The sequence below is a fragment of the Mustela lutreola genome, chromosome 7 (assembly GCF_030435805.1).
Source record: "Mustela lutreola isolate mMusLut2 chromosome 7, mMusLut2.pri, whole genome shotgun sequence".
In the NCBI taxonomy this organism is placed as follows: Eukaryota; Metazoa; Chordata; class Mammalia; order Carnivora; family Mustelidae; genus Mustela; species Mustela lutreola.
In genome coordinates this window covers 147876844-147892141 of record NC_081296.1, presented here as the reverse complement: position 1 = coordinate 147892141, position 15298 = coordinate 147876844, and the positions used below count along the sequence as shown (strand labels likewise).

Sequence of the window (15298 nt, the reverse complement as noted above, 5' to 3'; positions counted from 1 at the left end):
GGACCCACCACGGACCCCCAAATATGCGCCTAAACCTCAGCTTCTGGGGGTCAAATAGGCATGATGACTCCTGCCTCCCTAGCAGGCTTGCTGGGAGGACAGAAGGAGAAAATGGCCCAGGAGACAATGGCTCTGTGAACTGGACAGCCTCTGGGTCACATGGGGCTCGGTAGGGGCCCTCCAGCAGGCGAGCCCCTGTGGCCTGGGGGCCGCCTAGGGGGCGGTCAGGTCTGGAGGCACCCATCAGGGAGCTCTCCTGCTGCTGCCCCTCCCTTGGTCCACATCCCACTGCCCTGAGGTATGTATTTTTTTTTTTTTAAAGATTTTATTTATTTATTTGACAGAGATCACAAGCAGGCAGAGAGAGGAGGGGAAGCAGGCTCCCCGCTGAGCAGAGAGCCCGATGTGGGGCTCAACCCCAGGATTCTGGGATCACGGCCTGCGCCAAAGGCAGAGGCTTAACCCACTGAGCCACCCAGGCGCGCCCTGAGGTATGTCTTTTTGATAACTTAGAGAAATTATATTTATATTGTAAACGAAGTAATGCATGCAGTTAGGTTAAAAACTAAGTCAAAGGACACCAACATGATCAGAAGGAAATGAAACGCTTCCCTAGCACTTCCCTTTCTTTTCTGTGTTGTTGTTGTTGTTTTTAATGTGTTTCCTTTTTTTTTTGAAGATTTCTTTATTTGTTTGAAGAGCGAGAGGATGAGCAGGGCTGGGAGTGGGAGGGGAGGAAAGAGGATCCTAGGAGGGCTCCACCCCAGCGCGGAGCCCGGGGCCCTGGAGCTCAGTCCCACTCCCCTGAGATCAAGACCTGAGCTGAAACCGAGAGAAGATGAACCAACGGAGCCCCCAGGAGTCCCCCCCCGCCCCCCCCCGACCCCGCCACCTTCCTTCCCTTTCCTGCTCCCGGGAATAGCAGTTTCCACGCATACTTGTTCCTTCTGGTTTTGGCCTCCATGTTTCTCAGGAAGGCATTTCCATTGCTGCTTCTTGATTTTTCGATTCTAGTCATTTCGGTTGCCTCGCGGTCAGGACAAATGAGGCTTAGCTCTCTTCAGCGACCCATCCTCCCCCTCTCCCTCGAAGCCCCTGGAGGGCTCTACCCGCTTCTTCCTTAACCACTGGTCAAGGGTTTTATTAGGATTATGTAAATGTTAACTGGAGGTGGGGGAGTCACCAAGTGGCCCGTGACAGTTCCTTTTCTTGTAGTTCTGTTTGTGTGTGCCCTGCCGTTAACGCATGAAAAACAAAACAGAACAAGCTCATAAGGCATTTAAATGTGTCTTCTTAATTTTTCCAGCTGATGCAGCATACTCCTAGAGACAGTGGTGTTAAATGCTCAGGCATGTGGCTATCTCTCTCTCTCTCTCTCTTTTTTTTCCTTTAAAGATTTTATTTATTTATTTGACAGATCACAAGTGGGCAGAGAGGTAGGCAGAGAGAGAGGAGGAAGCAGGATACCCTCTGAGCAGAGAGGATCCCCGCTGAGCGGAGAGCCCAATGCAGAGTTAGGGTTAGATGCAGGGCTCGATGCCGGGCTCAATGCCGGGACTCTAAGACCATGACCTGAGCTGAAGGCAGAGGCTTAACCACTGAGCCCCCCAGGCGCCCCAGGCATGTGGCTATCTTATCTAGTCTTCACCAGGGGCCCATGCAAGCTGAGGGCTCCTTTCTCTGCTCTGGGGCCTCTGAGCGCTGGGGGCTAAAGCCCAGCCAGCCTTGGGAAGCCCCCCTACCCCCACCCCAGGTTAGCTGTCCTGTTCCAGGGTCTGTTCTCAGAGTCTATGAGGGCATGTGCTCCAAAAGCTTCCTGGAAGATATACAGTAGTGACTTTCTTCTTCTTCTTCTTTTTTTGCGACCTTGCATTTCTGAAAAAGTTTATATCCAGCCTCACACTTGGCTGATTCTCTCTGTGGGCATAGAATCCAGGCAGGAGATCCTTTATCCCTCAGACCTTTAAGGCAAACTGATTGCTCTGGGACCTTCTAGCTTGCAGAGTTTTTAATGAGAAGTCCAATGCCGGGCTTCTTAAATATTTTATTAATTTAAAAACATATGCGCAGAGTTTCAAAAATCAAATAAAATTATATGACTTTAAAGGAAGAAACCAAAATAACCTAGTCCCCTGCCTCCTGTCTCCACCCCGATGTGTGCTTTCCAGAGAAAACTAGATCCTTCTGTGACTTACCCGCATATTTGCAAACAACACACACTGCTCTTCAGTACAGTGTTAGCACTGCCTTTCTCTTAGGGACCAGGAGGGTTTAGTCAATGCAGGCACTTGCTGTGCCCTCCCCTGTCCTCCTAGGATAGCTATATTGCCATTTTGTCTATGTAGTATACTCTACATATAAACATTATGGCCATCAGAGCCACCAGATGTCCTATGACTGCATATCTTTCCTTGCAGGACTTTCGGGTTTTCCAGGGGATTAATAATTGCCTCCTTGTTTGACTTGCTTGGTTTACTTTTGTGCTTATCACTAATACAACCACCAAACTCCGGCAGCGCTCTAATATTCCTTCTAAGACAGCCAAGCTCTGGGGGGAGCCCATGAGTTGTGCTCCCTTGCTTGGCCAGCTCCTCGGAGAGCCCTCACTCTCTGTCCCACTCCGCAGTGATTGCTCTGGGTTCCAGCACTTTCACAGTCTGGCTTCTCCTGCCCCATGGCTTGGGGATTTCCTGTTTCCTAAATTTCATTTCCTCGAGTCTTCTTATTTCTTGGTTTCATTTCTAATTTTGGAGAAAGGTTGTCTGGGAAAATTTTTCTTTTCTTTTTTCAGGTTTTATTATTCATTTGAGAGAGAGAGAGTGAGTGAGCAAGAGAAAGAAAGGGAGAGAAAGAACATGAGCAGGGCAGAGGGAGAGGGAGAAGCAGACTTGGGACCTGGGAGTCTGACATGGGGCTCGATCCCAGGACCCCAGGATCATGACCTGAGCTAAAGGCAGATGTCTAATTGGCTGAGCCACCCAGGCGCCCCTTTTCTTTTCTTTTTTAATCTGAGAATGTCTTACCCTACCCCTTTGATGGCGTGGGTACTGACGTATTTTCCTCTGGACACCGAAGGCATCACTCTGTGATCTTCCAGCTCCTGGAGTTGCCTTGAGACTGTCCACGTTACGACGATTCCTGATCTTCTGTGTGTGGCCTCCTCTCTCCATCTCTCTTTCTGGATGCTTTTATTTTATTTTATTTTTTAAAAAGATTTTATTTATTTGACAGAGAGAGATCACAAGTAGGCAGAGACGCAGGTAGAGAGATCCGGGGAAGCAGGCTCCCCGCTGAGCAGAGAGCCCGATGTGGGGCTTGATCCCAGGACTCTGAGATCATGACCTGAGCTGAAGGCAGAGGCTTAACCCACTGAGCCACCCAGGCGCCCCTCTGGATGCTCTTAGGATCCCCTCAGTCTTGGTGTTCTGAAATTTCACAAGGGTTGTCCAGTATGGTCATCCCCCTGCCCCCCGCCACCCAATTCTATGCTGGCCTTTTGTGTCCAGCAGTCCCTGATACTTGTTTGGTATTATATCTTTAAGACTTCCCTTCCCTCCATTGTCTCCCATTAGATACAGGACAAAGAGTAGGGGGTGTTAAGTGAACACCACAGAGACTCCAGAATCCCTAGCCCCCTTCCCTATCCTAGGCAGCACATTTGAGGATTATGTGGGGGAATTTGGATAATCTTAGAGAACTATCTCTATATCCACCCCATCCCCCACCTGAAGTAAGGATGTCTCCTGGTGCAGCCTGATGCCAATACATAAGACCTTGAACCTACGCAGTGCTTCTCCGCCCTGCCCACCAGGCTTCCCTCCTCTAGATATTCTTTTTTTTTTTTTAAGATTTTATTTATTGATTTGACAGACGGAGATTACAAGTAGGGATAGAGGCAGGCAGAGAGAGAGGAAGGGAAGCAGGCTCCCCACTGAGCAGAAAGCCCAATGCGGGGCTCAATCCCAGGACCCTGAGATCATGACCTGAGCTGAAGGTGGAGGCTTTAACCCACTGAGCCACCCAGGCACCCCGTCCTCTAGATATTCTGATTGAATTGGTGGGAGGTGGGGCAAGTGCCGGGGACCAAGAACCACTGGGTTGACCCACTGGCCTTGTTTATAGAACCTGACCAGCTGCCTCATTAGGGCCTGACTTGCCTGCAGGGGCTCTGAACATGCAGGATGCTAAGGTGGTGATTTTCCATTGCAAAGCTGGGTCCTGGTGTTGGCTCTTAGCCAGGTTGAGGCTCTTCTTGAGAGAGGGTGCAGCTCTTCTGCTAGTTTTTCTGAGTCTCAAGATGCTCGTCCCATGTGGACTCCGGTGTATTCCCAGGCTTGTCAGCTATTTCCCCCAGCAAAACAGCAACCCACCTGCCTCACTGTGTGGCTTAGGGCTCCCAACAGCCCTTTCTTGTGCATTTGAATTGACTCCAACTCCAGGTGAGATCCGGAGGCTCGGAGAGGGGTGTGACTTGCCCAGGGCCATCTGCCAGCAAGTATCAGACCAGAGACCAGACTCTGAGTCTGGGCTTTTCTATTTAACCCAACTTACCCTCTCAACATTCACTCATTCAATGAACACTCAATGAATTCCCAGGCTCTATGCTGAGAGGGCCCTGAGAAGAGCGGTGACCAAATGGTGGCCCGATGGGACGGGACGGTTGTTAGAGTGACTCATCTCCCATCTTCTCTCTGCCCAGCAGTGGGCTCAACTGGAGGTGGGGGTGGAGGGAATTACTGTTACTGATGGGATTGTATCAGACAGGATGGGGGGGCAGCCTGGAGGGGGCTGGGATGCCGGCCCCGCAGCAGAAGAAGCTGCGGTAACAGTTAAGGTCTTTGCCAACTTCTATTCCACACTCGGCACTGAAACATTCAGAGGAGATTGGTCCTTTGCAGCGGGGAGCATTGCTGCTTGTAGACCCGGGGTGAAGGCAACACCCCCTGTCTGGTGTGCAGGGCACTTGGGGGGATGGGGGCGGGCAGGTGTGGTCCAGAGGTCTCTGACACAGATGGCGCGCCTGCAGACACCGCGGCTATTCCCGGAGGGTCTCAGAGAAGGGCCAGGTTTGTCTTCAAGGAGTGAGCATAGAGTTGGGGGAGGCGAGCAGAAACTACCCATCACGGGGGGACATGCCAACCTGGGCTTCACCCTTCCCAGGACGGTGGTGACAGTCACAGGGATACACAGCTGGGCTCAGAAACCCAGTGTCTGGGACCTGGAACTTATCACAGGCAGTAAACCCTCTAATTACCCTACAGTGTTGCATTGCACCTGCATCAATTCGATCAAAACAAACATTTCAAGTAAGTTACAAGTGTTCAAACCTGCTCTACTGTTTCCTCTTCTGTTGTTTTTGGTTTGTTTTGTTTTGTTTCCTAATATAGTGGGCACGTGGAGTGTGAAATTGAACTGGACTTCTCATGTGCCCTAACAGCCCGAGGGAGGCGGAGTGGGTGTGGAAAGCACATGAAGGTTCGTCCACCAGAGTGACAACATTCAAGACCCTGCTGGGCGGGCTGTGAAGATGTTTGGCCTCAGCCAGTTGGACAGAAGCCGTGTGCCGTACGACCCAGCCACTCTGGGCCTAGGTCTAGGGTCCAAGTTCGAGCTCACATACGTCGGACTGTACCAGAATGTCTACGGCGGCGTTGGTGTTTATAGCGAAACACGGGAAACAAATGTCCTTTAAGAGAAAGGTAAAAGTGACATAGGTATGCAGCGGATATTAGAAGAGATTTCCAGCTGGGGGCGATTTTTTCCCTGGGCCATTTGGCAAGACCTGGAGGTCATTTCAGCCCCAGTGACCAGAGGTGGCGGCGTTACTACCACCCAAGGGATAGAGGCCAGGGATGCTGGTAAACATTTGAGGATGCACAAGACAGCTCCTCTCTATCCCTACGCCAAAGACATAAAGTCTAAGATGTCGGCCTTGCTACACAGCCAAGCAAGTGAGCGAACTACAGCTTCTGTGTACCAGGGAAATAATGAGGGAGAAGCACGTGGCCAAAGAACACAGAGAGCACAATACAGTTTAAATAAGGTTCAAAAGCATGAACATCAAGCGGTCTATTATAAGGGGGAAATATAGGATGCTGACGGAATAATTAATGGAACGTTCAGACTCGTGGGGTCAGGTGGGCTGGGGCATGTGACCAGGAGGAGCCCCAGGGGCCTTCAAAAGTGGCAGTGGCTTCCTACGCGGGGCCGCGGCTGCCCAGCTCCTGCTGTGTCTCTGTTTGTTAGAATATAAAATAGTTCTTTTTTATTTTAATGTTAAGATTTTATTTTTAAAAATTATCACTTTTTTTTTTTTTAAAGATTTTTATTTATTTATTTGACAGAGAGAAATCACAAGTAGGCAGAGAGGCAGGCAGAGAGAGAGAGAGGAGGAAGCAGGCTCTCCGCTGAGCAGAGAGCCCGATGCGGGACTCGATCCCAGGACCCTGAGATCATGACCTGAGCCGAAGGCAGCAGCTTAACCCACTGAGCCACCCAGGTGCCCCTATCACTTATTTTTTTAAAGATTTGATTTTTAAGTAATCTCTACGCCCAACAATGGGGCTCGATCTCACGATCCTGAGATCAAGAGTGGTACCGACTGAGCCAGCGAAGACCTTCTGAGATAGCTCCTAGTAAGAATAATGTGGGTTTTTAAAAAAATATTTTATTTGTTTATTTGAGACAGAGAGAGAGAGTGAGAGAGAGCATGAGCAGGGGTGCAGGGGCAGAAGCAAGCTGAGCAGGGAGCCGACGTAGGGCTGGATCCCAGGACCCTGCGATCATGACCTGAGCTGAGGGCAAACGCTTAACTGACTGAGCCACTCAGGCACCCCAAGAATAACATTTTTAAGTGTGTTAAGGTAAGAGGTAGTCCTGCAACGAGCTCCCTGACTCAGTTTCCCTTGTGGTGGAGCCTCCTTCCTGCCTTGCTCCTCAGGGCAATGCTATGAGGGGATGTCGGCAGCTGAAGGGGGAGGGGGGAGTTTCAGGGGCTCTAGCTGGGAAGGGAGGGGTGCCGATGTGGACACCTCCCAGTTGGTCCCTATTAGGGCCTTCCACCCCAGGAACCCAAGGGGATCCCTCTGTCCTGTCTCTGGCTGGCCTGGTTTTGCAGCCTAGCAGCCTGAGCTGACCCTCTCTGATCTGTGCCTCCCAACACACCTGTCACGCACTCTCTACCAAACAAAAGTCTGGCCGGGTTTCTGCTCTAGGACCCTGTGCCTCCCAGGGCCCTCTCCTGGGTTAAGCTGCAGGGTTTTGCCTGCCTGTGGTCCTGTGGCTTCAGCTCCTCCTGTCGCACCGAGATGTCAGCGCTTCTAGGCATCGGTCCTGTGCCCTGCGGGCCTCCTGCCCCCTGTGGGCACACTGGTCAGCCGTGTGAGTGAAGGAGCCCACCTCCCCCAGACCTCCCACGGCTGCTCTCCAGGGACCAACATCCAAGCACTCTTTGAGTGGTGGCCCCACTTTCTGCGCAGTTTCCTCACCTTAGAAACGTGGGAGCTGAGACCCTTGATCACAAACTCTTATGTTCTTGAGGTTTCCCCTTTTCTGGGCTGCTCCCATCCTCAAAGGAGGCTGGTGGCAGCCCAGGGCCCCCCCGACATCCTTTGTAGCCTAGTTTGCCAGGGGCAAGCACTAGGTTCCTGGACTGCCCTTGTTTTATTGTACCTCAGTGTTGGCCTCTGGAAAATGGGTGCAAACGTCCGTATCAGAAGACTGTGCTGGTCCAGAGGATGGGAAGAACATGCAGGGGGCAGGGGCATTTTTCACCTTTCCAGGGCTTTGCAAGAGCTCTGCTAGGTGCTTGACACTGGCCCTGCTGGGAAGGGCTTAGAGGAGGAAGCCATGGCTCAGAGAGGTTATGTAAAGGAGTGGCCTGAGGTCACCCAGCAAATGAGCAGTGGAGGAGCCAGGACATGGCGCTCCAAACCTGCAGTGATTTGTCAGCAGGAATAGCTGGGAAGCTCGGACTCTGGCTGCCATCCAGAGGCTTGGGGAGTCTCTGTGGCTTGGTTACAACATGGAAGGCCTGCAGCAGGAGGAAGCGGTGTGGGGGGCCGTGGGCCTGGCACAGTGCAGGCTCCCAACATGGTAGGACCACAGTCACAGTGCGGGATGCCCAAAGCATGTGGCCCACTTGCCTCTCTGAGAAGAGGCAGTAGTGTGTGAGGTCGGGGCATCCTTGGGCTCAGGTGGTCCTGGGTTCAAACCCCAGCTCACCAGCTTGCAAGCTGTGTCACCTTGGAAAAGTGACTCACCTAGGTTAACCTCAGTTTCCCCTCTTGTAAAAGGGGGATCGAGGGCTCCCACCTAATGGGGCTGTAGTTAGGACTCAGTCACATAATCCGTGCAAAGCTGTATAAAACCCTAGCAATGCCGGTACATGGAAAGTGCTCAGTCACTTTATTAATAATAATTATGATCATGGGTGGCTGGGTGCCTTGGTGAAGCGTCTGCCTTCAGTGATCTCAGGGTCCTGGGATGGAGTACCTCTTCGCTTCAGGCTCCCAGCTCAGCCATAGGTCTGCTTCTCCCTCTCCTGCTGCCCTTTCCCTCCCCAGGCTCTTTCTCAAATAAATACATAGAGTCTTTTTTTTTTTTCCTTAAAGATTTATTTATTTATTTATTTGACAGAGAGAAAGATCACAAGTAGGCAAAGAGGCAGGCAGAGAGAGGGGGAAGCAGGCTCCCCGCTGAGCAGAGAGCCCGTTGCGGGGCTCGATCCCAGGACCCTGGGATCATGACTTGAGCCAAAGGCAGAGGCTTAACCCACTGAGCAACCCAGGCGCCTTTACACAGAGGCTTCTAATAAAAAGCAATTATGGCCACTATTCCATGGGCCCTGATTTCTTAGGCACGGAGGCCTTTCAGCCCTACGTGGTGACTCCCTGCTTTCAGGGTCCCCCAGGGTGAGCAGAGAAGAAAGAAACAATCAGCCATCGGGTAACCTTCCCCCGGCTGTCTGTACCAGAGTCCTTGCGCGTACACATGCCTCTGAACATTGCCCATAAGTTCACATGGTCATCGGAACTCGTGGAGACAAGCAAGACAAGACAAAGGACACAGAATCCTAGAAGGACTCACTAGCATCTTAGCGGGTTGCTCTGATCAGCGCATGTGGGCTGGCCTAGCGTCCCTGGCTTGTTCTGGGCGCTGGGTAAGGGGTAGGTGGTTTGTTAATATTGCTATTGACTATTGGCCCCCGGGAGAGGCCACACAGGCGTCCCCCTGCAGCTCCCAGAGCCCGCTGCACCCCGCTCTACTGCCTCACCTCACGCTGATGCCCCCCACCCAGATCACTGTCACCTACCTTTGGGGTCTGGGCTTGTGTATTTTTCTCCATTTGGACTATCCCAGTGCTCTCCACCCCCCTCCAAAATCTCACAAACTCCTACTCAGTGTTCAAGATTCCACTCAGGGGGCACCCGGCTGCCTCAGTCAGGAGAGCATTGGACTCTTGGTCTCAGGGTCATTGAGTTTGAGCCTCCTGTTGGGAGGAGAGATTACTTAAAAACAAAAAAGTTTCAACTCAGATGTCACCGCCTCCAGGAAGCCCAGCCCGGTGCTTCAGAATGCTGCCTTGATTGTATGTCCTACCCGTCTCTCTGGGGTACTCACCGCAACGCAGCCAAGAGCATTTTCCATATATGCCGAAGCATATGTCGATGCGTGCATATACTTTCATGGAGACATACTACCGGATCATGCTATGTTTGCGTGTTCAGTAAGCCAATGAGGGGAAGTGACCTTGAGCAAGTCATTTCCCTTCTGTGGCCCAGTTGCCTCAACTTCAAAATGAGGCGCTCGGATTGAATCGGTCACGTGCCCAAGGGTTGTGCACTCCCCCTGCAAACATCAGATGGCCTCTGCTCTGGGCTCTGTGCTCCCTTCCCAGTGGGGAGACAGGCTGCTTACCGCCGTAGTGTGGTCTTACTAGCAGTTCCCAGGGGCACGGACCCTGTGTTTTGAAATAGTTTGTCTATTATGTGTCCGTATACCGGCTCTCCAGAATAATTATGTGCTTTTAAATGGACACGCACTGGGAGATTTTGAAGGAAAATAAAATAGGAGAGTCAGGGGTATATCTCTATTATTTAAAAGACCCCCAACTATTTATATGGGGCATCGAGAGAATTCCTGTGCTAGAGAGCCATGATTCGGTTTTACTGTTTTCATGACAAAGCTGAGCTTCTCATGACCGGGAAGCTAGACACCAAGACATAGGACCTTTCTGAGTTCATGGCTTGGAGTACAAGGTCTGTTGGACTGAGAATGTTCTAGGGAACTTGGCACCTTTTGCTGGACCGTGAGGGACACTGGGCCTTAGGGAGGGGACCTGGCTTGACCAGTCCCTCTTGCTTAGGACTCTGTCTTAGCTTGGCCCTCCCAAGTTCAGCTCAGGGTTACCCATCTCCACCACTTCCCTAGTGAGTCCACACATGCTCTTCTCACCGATCCCAGAAGCAGCTCTGTGCACAGCCTTCAGGATCTGTTTGATCTGGCTTCCTGGGCTAAGACAGGCTTGCAGCCTCCCAGATGTGAGCTGAAGCCCTCTCCAAACCCCGATTCATCCGGGCTGGGCTGGGCCTATGGAGAACTGGGGCTCACCTGGGCCAAGTCATGGGAACCCTGAACACTTCTGGGGCTTCACCCTCAGAGCTCTGCTCCTCCCACTCGTCCCCTCCCTACCACACCCTCCTGAACAACCACCTGGAAAGAGGGGCGCATGGGTGGGGAATGAGGTACTGAATAGTGACCTCTCTGTGCACCTCCCCATTCCTTCACTAGCTGGCCAGAGTGAGCCTCTTAAAAGGCAAATCAGGTCAGGTTGCTCGGCGCTAACCCCCTACTGCTTTCCCAGCTGCCTTAGACTCATGCAGTGTCTCATCTCTCAGCCCTTCCCGGCCCATTCCCAGCCCCACCTGCCTTCTTTGTAAGGGCGACTAACAGGCCAACCCTAGGGCCTCTGCACTCTCCTCCCTTCACCTGGAGGGCCCTTCCCCCCTCATCTTTGTCCTTTCTGCTCAGGTCTCAGCTTAGATGCACCTCCTGAGTGGTCCTCCTTGACCACAGGATCTAAAGTAACTGATTATCACTTTCTGTGACAGCAGCTTGTCTTAATCCCCTGCGCCGGCACTTAGGAGCCGCCTCCTGCTTATCTAGCGTTTATCATCGCCCTCTCCTCCTCCCAGGAGACTGCAACGTCCCCCCCAGAGGGTAGTGACCTCTGCTGTCCTGCCCTGTGGAATCTCCCGGGGGTTTGGAACAGGGCCGGTGTAGAGAAGGTGCTGGGTGCGCAGTTGGCCAGCGAATGGTTGAGCAACTGGAAATGGGGCCATCAGCTGCTGCGCGGGCGCGCGCTCCAGGCCGTGGTGGCTCCCAGTCGAGGGCGCGGGGGTTTTATCTTATTGCGGGTCTCCGGGGAGGGACGCCCCCCTCGGACCAGCCAGCAGCAGGCGCGCTGTAAACACGCTTCGGGGGACTCGAGGATAATGAGACAGACTCCCAGGCTGGGGGGGCAACACCCCGGGTGCCCGGCGAGGCTGCCGGTGGGACGGGGTTTCTGCTGGTGGGTCGGCGACCCCCGGCCCTGCCGTTAAGGCCCCGGTGGAGAGACCTTCCTCCATCCCCTCCAGGGATCTCCTCCTCCGAATCCCTGACTCTCCCTCGAAGCCCGGGGACTAGCGGTCGGGTGGGCGGGGGAGCAGTGCTCTGTACGCGGCTCCGGCCTGGGGGCAAGTTCCCTGTGCCCTCGCCCCCCTGGGACAGGGGAGAGGGTACAGACCGTGCTCGGAGACACGTCTGGCGAGGCCCTGGCCCTCCCGGGCGCAGCCGCAGGAGCCACAGCGCTGGGCTGGAGTGGAAACGCAGCCCTTCCGCGTGCTCAGGCAAGGGACGGGAGTGGAGATGGGGGCGGAGGAGTCGGGGACAAGGAAGGGGACAAAGAGCCGCCCTGCCTCCGGGGACAGCGACCCCCGAGTCAGAGTCCCATTGTTCGTCGTGTCTCTCACTACGCCGGGCTCGGGTGTCCGCGGGAGGGAGAAGCGGCGCTGTCCTTCGGCTCCCGGGTATTCGTTTATTTGGGGCGGAGGAGGGTGCGCGGGGGACGCAGGCCTGGGAGGGGGCTCGGCGTCCATTTCCGCGCGTCTCCTTTAAGGAAAGCCCTGCCCTACCTTTCCCACCGTCCCCCTCCCCGCAGCCGTACCTGCATTTTAAAAGCGCCCTGTAGCCCAGGGATTGGCCAAGGCCGCGTCCTCCGGGCGCAGAAACTTGAACCGCCCGGAGGGGGGTTGGAAGCCGGGTGGCTGGACTGTACCATCTCCTCGGCGTCCCCCGCGTGCGCCCCGCCCCTCCCACACACCCCCGCAGAGGCCCAATCGGATGGGCGAGGGGGCGGGACCGAGGCTCGAATGCGCCTCTGGCAGGGCGCCGGGCGGGCGGGCGCACGGCGCTGGGGGACGTCGGGGGCCGGCCGCGCCTCTGCCCAGCCCCTCGCTTCCCCCCGGAGGCGGAGCCGGCCGAGGCGCCCCGCCCCCTCCCCGCCCGGAGTGGGCGGGGCGGCCGGGGCTCCCGGAGCTGGGCCGGGGGCGGGCCTCCGCCTGCTTCGCCCGAACCCGGAGAGCGCCCGGCACGGCGGCCGCCGACGCAGCAGCGGTCCCAGCTCGCCGAGCCCCGAGACCCGCGGTTCCCGGGCGGCCCCGGGCGGACGCTGCGTGAGGGCGCTCGAGGAGGCGCGGGGCGGCCCGCACGCGCCCCCGGCCGCCCCCTGCCCGTGAGCGCACCGGCCCAGCGCCGCCCCGGCGCGGGGAGCGCCGGCCGGGCGAGGGCGCGGGCGATGCCGCGGTGACGGCCCCGCCATGGCGAAGCCCCCGGCGGCGGCGGCGGCGGCGGCGGCGTCGGAGGAGCTGAGCCAGGTGCCGGACGAGGAGCTGCTGCGCTGGAGCAAGGAGGAGCTGGCGCGGCGGCTGCGGCGCGCAGAGGGCGAGAAGGTGGGCCTCATGCTGGAGCACGGCGGCCTGATGCGCGACGTGAACCGGCGGCTGCAGCAGCACCTGCTGGAGATCCGCGGCCTCAAGGACGTGAACCAGCGGCTGCAGGACGACAACCAGGAGCTACGCGAGCTCTGCTGCTTCCTCGACGACGACCGGCAGAAGGGGCGCAAGCTGGCGCGCGAGTGGCAGCGCTTCGGGCGACACGCGGCCGGCGCCGTGTGGCACGAGGTGGCCCGCTCGCAGCAGAAACTGCGCGAGCTCGAGGCGCGCCAGGAGGCCCTGCTGCGCGAGAACCTGGAGCTCAAGGAGCTGGTGCTGATGCTGGACGAGGAGCGCGCGGCGCTGGCGGGGGGTGGGGGCGGCGGGGGCGGCGGCGGCGGCGCCGGCTCCCGCAGCTCCATCGACAGCCAGGCCAGTCTGAGCGGGCCGCTGGCCGGCGGCGCGGCGGGCGCTGGGGCCCGCGACGTGGGCGACGGCAGCAGCACGTCGAGCGCGGGTAGCGGAGGCAGCCCGGACCACCACCATCACATCCCGCCCCCGCTGCTGCCCCCGGGGCCGCACAAGGCCTCCGATGGCAAGGCAGTAGCCACGCGCAGATCCCTGGACGACCTGTCGGCGCCACCGCACCACCGAAGCATCCCCAACGGCCTGCACGGTAAGGACGGCTCCGGTTCGGGAGCGCGGGTGTCAGGACCACGGCCCCTTCCTCCGGGGCGGTCGCCACTCCAGACCCCTCCTCCAGCTGGCATCCAGACCCAAGGGCTGGGGGATCCCGCGCCCACCCGCAGTGGGGTTTTGGGTGACGTTTTTCTGGTCAAGTGATGGAGGCGTGACCCTGCCCAGCTCCAAGTCCGCAGCCGGGCCGGAGACCCACTGGACCCCAGAAAAGTTTCTCTTCTGTGGAATTATCAGCATTCGTGTCGGCACTGCAAGGCCGGCTGGGGAGCCTCATCCCAACCTGGAAATCCTGGTTCAGGAGTGGACAGTTCTTGCGTGGGGGAGGTGCGTGGGGGCGGGGGAAGAAAGGCCGTTTGAGTACAGGCGAATTTCCCTCTTATTTGGAGCAACAGGCAACCCCAAACCTGGGCCGCGTCGGTGCGTGTGGGGGGCTGGAATTTCACCTGCGGTTCTCTGTGCCGCCTGCGGGCTGAGACTGCCAGGCAGCCCCGCCAGAGGAACGCGGCCAGGAGCCTCTAGTTTGCTATCAGTCCTGAACTTCTCAGGGTAGACAGACCTTTCTCAGCCGAGGCTCTAAGACTTTCCAGAGGAATATGTGCTTGGAATGGGTCCTGGCTTTTCTTCTCTGCCTGCCTCAGTTTCCTTGATCTGTAGAGCGGAGTTGATCCCTGCCTTGTGGATTTGAGGGGGAGATAAAAATTCTCCCAAGGGACCTGTAAACTGTTGGTCGCCTTAGAGGAAGTGTGGTGGTGGTAGGTGGCCTGGGTGTGGGTGGAGGACCTTTGGCCTCAGGAAAGCTTGGCTAGTGTCTTCCACGCCCATGTGACCTGTGTGGCCCCAGCTTCGGTCTGTAGAGCAGAACCTCCGCTGCCATTCCCAGCCCCCGATCCGTGGCTCCGCCACTCGTGCCTCTCCCTACCTCCCTGTTCTTCCACATTTTTGGTGGCTTGGCTCCCAGTTCTAGTGGCAGTTGCTACTCCCTGAGCTATTTGCCTGAAGGTGGAGATTAAACAGCCCTTCCTGGTTCTCTTTAAAGGCTTTCCTGGTTCAGAGAAAAATGTGTCTAGGCTTTAAATGACTGTTCTTCCCCAGAGTGACGCCTGAGCAGAGGAGGGACTCTGTCTCTCTGGTTTGGTGGCTGAGTGGCCTATGTGGGGTGTTGGGGTAGGAATCGGACCCATGCAGGTGGGGTGCTCCAGGTGGGGTGCTCCACCAGCCGCAATTTTTCCTTTATTTACCTTCCCAGCCTCTGAGTTCAGAGCAGGACTGGGTTGAGAGGGATATTTTGTTACCGATTAGCAATCTACCACTAGCACTCGGGTTTCCCATTGTAACTCTGTATCTGACCCTACCTCCCACCACAGGCGCCAGAGGAAGCAGCTCAGAGTTTGGTGGTTTCATTTGTGGGGGTTTCTAGGCCTGGGGAGTCAGGAGTCCCTGTCCCAGCCCCTCTGGCCTCGCCTTCTTGCGGGCCTCGTGAGGGGCCAGGTTCTGGGCCTCAGTTTCTCCCAAGGGCCAGGAGGGATTGCTGCAGTCCTTGGCTAGGAAATGTTGCTAGTTTTTGGCTGCGTCATCAGTGACACTTGCCGCGAGTGACTCTTGGCACTGGAGTGCCCAGCGTCGCA

The 15298-nt window shown here is 56.1% G+C and overlaps 1 protein-coding gene and 2 long non-coding RNA genes across 6 annotated transcripts in view; 2 read left to right on the top strand and 1 right to left on the bottom strand.

Moving 5' to 3' along the window:
- Positions 1-354: 354 nt before the first annotated feature.
- LOC131836977 (uncharacterized) lies at positions 355-6268 on the top strand. The gene is made up of 2 exons (XR_009355866.1): positions 355-491; positions 5388-6268. It is a non-coding gene; the product is annotated as an uncharacterized LOC131836977 (long non-coding RNA).
- On the bottom strand, positions 5354-12290 carry LOC131836976 (uncharacterized). The gene is made up of 2 exons (XR_009355865.1): positions 9314-12290; positions 5354-5686 (listed from the first exon to the last, which is right to left on the bottom strand). It is a non-coding gene; the product is annotated as an uncharacterized LOC131836976 (long non-coding RNA).
- A 281-nt stretch (positions 12291-12571) lies between these two features.
- CCDC85C (coiled-coil domain containing 85C) overlaps positions 12572-15298 on the top strand; it is a 71373-nt gene continuing 68646 nt past the window's right edge. For 3 of the 4 annotated variants that reach the window (XM_059183086.1, XM_059183085.1, XM_059183084.1), the window contains exon 1: positions 12572-13650. In XM_059183086.1, coding sequence (XP_059039069.1) covers positions 12861-13650 — 790 coding nt within the window. In that variant the 5' untranslated portion in view covers positions 12572-12860. The remainder of the gene's footprint in view (positions 13651-15298) is intronic. The other variant, XM_059183083.1, reaches the window with a different exon arrangement.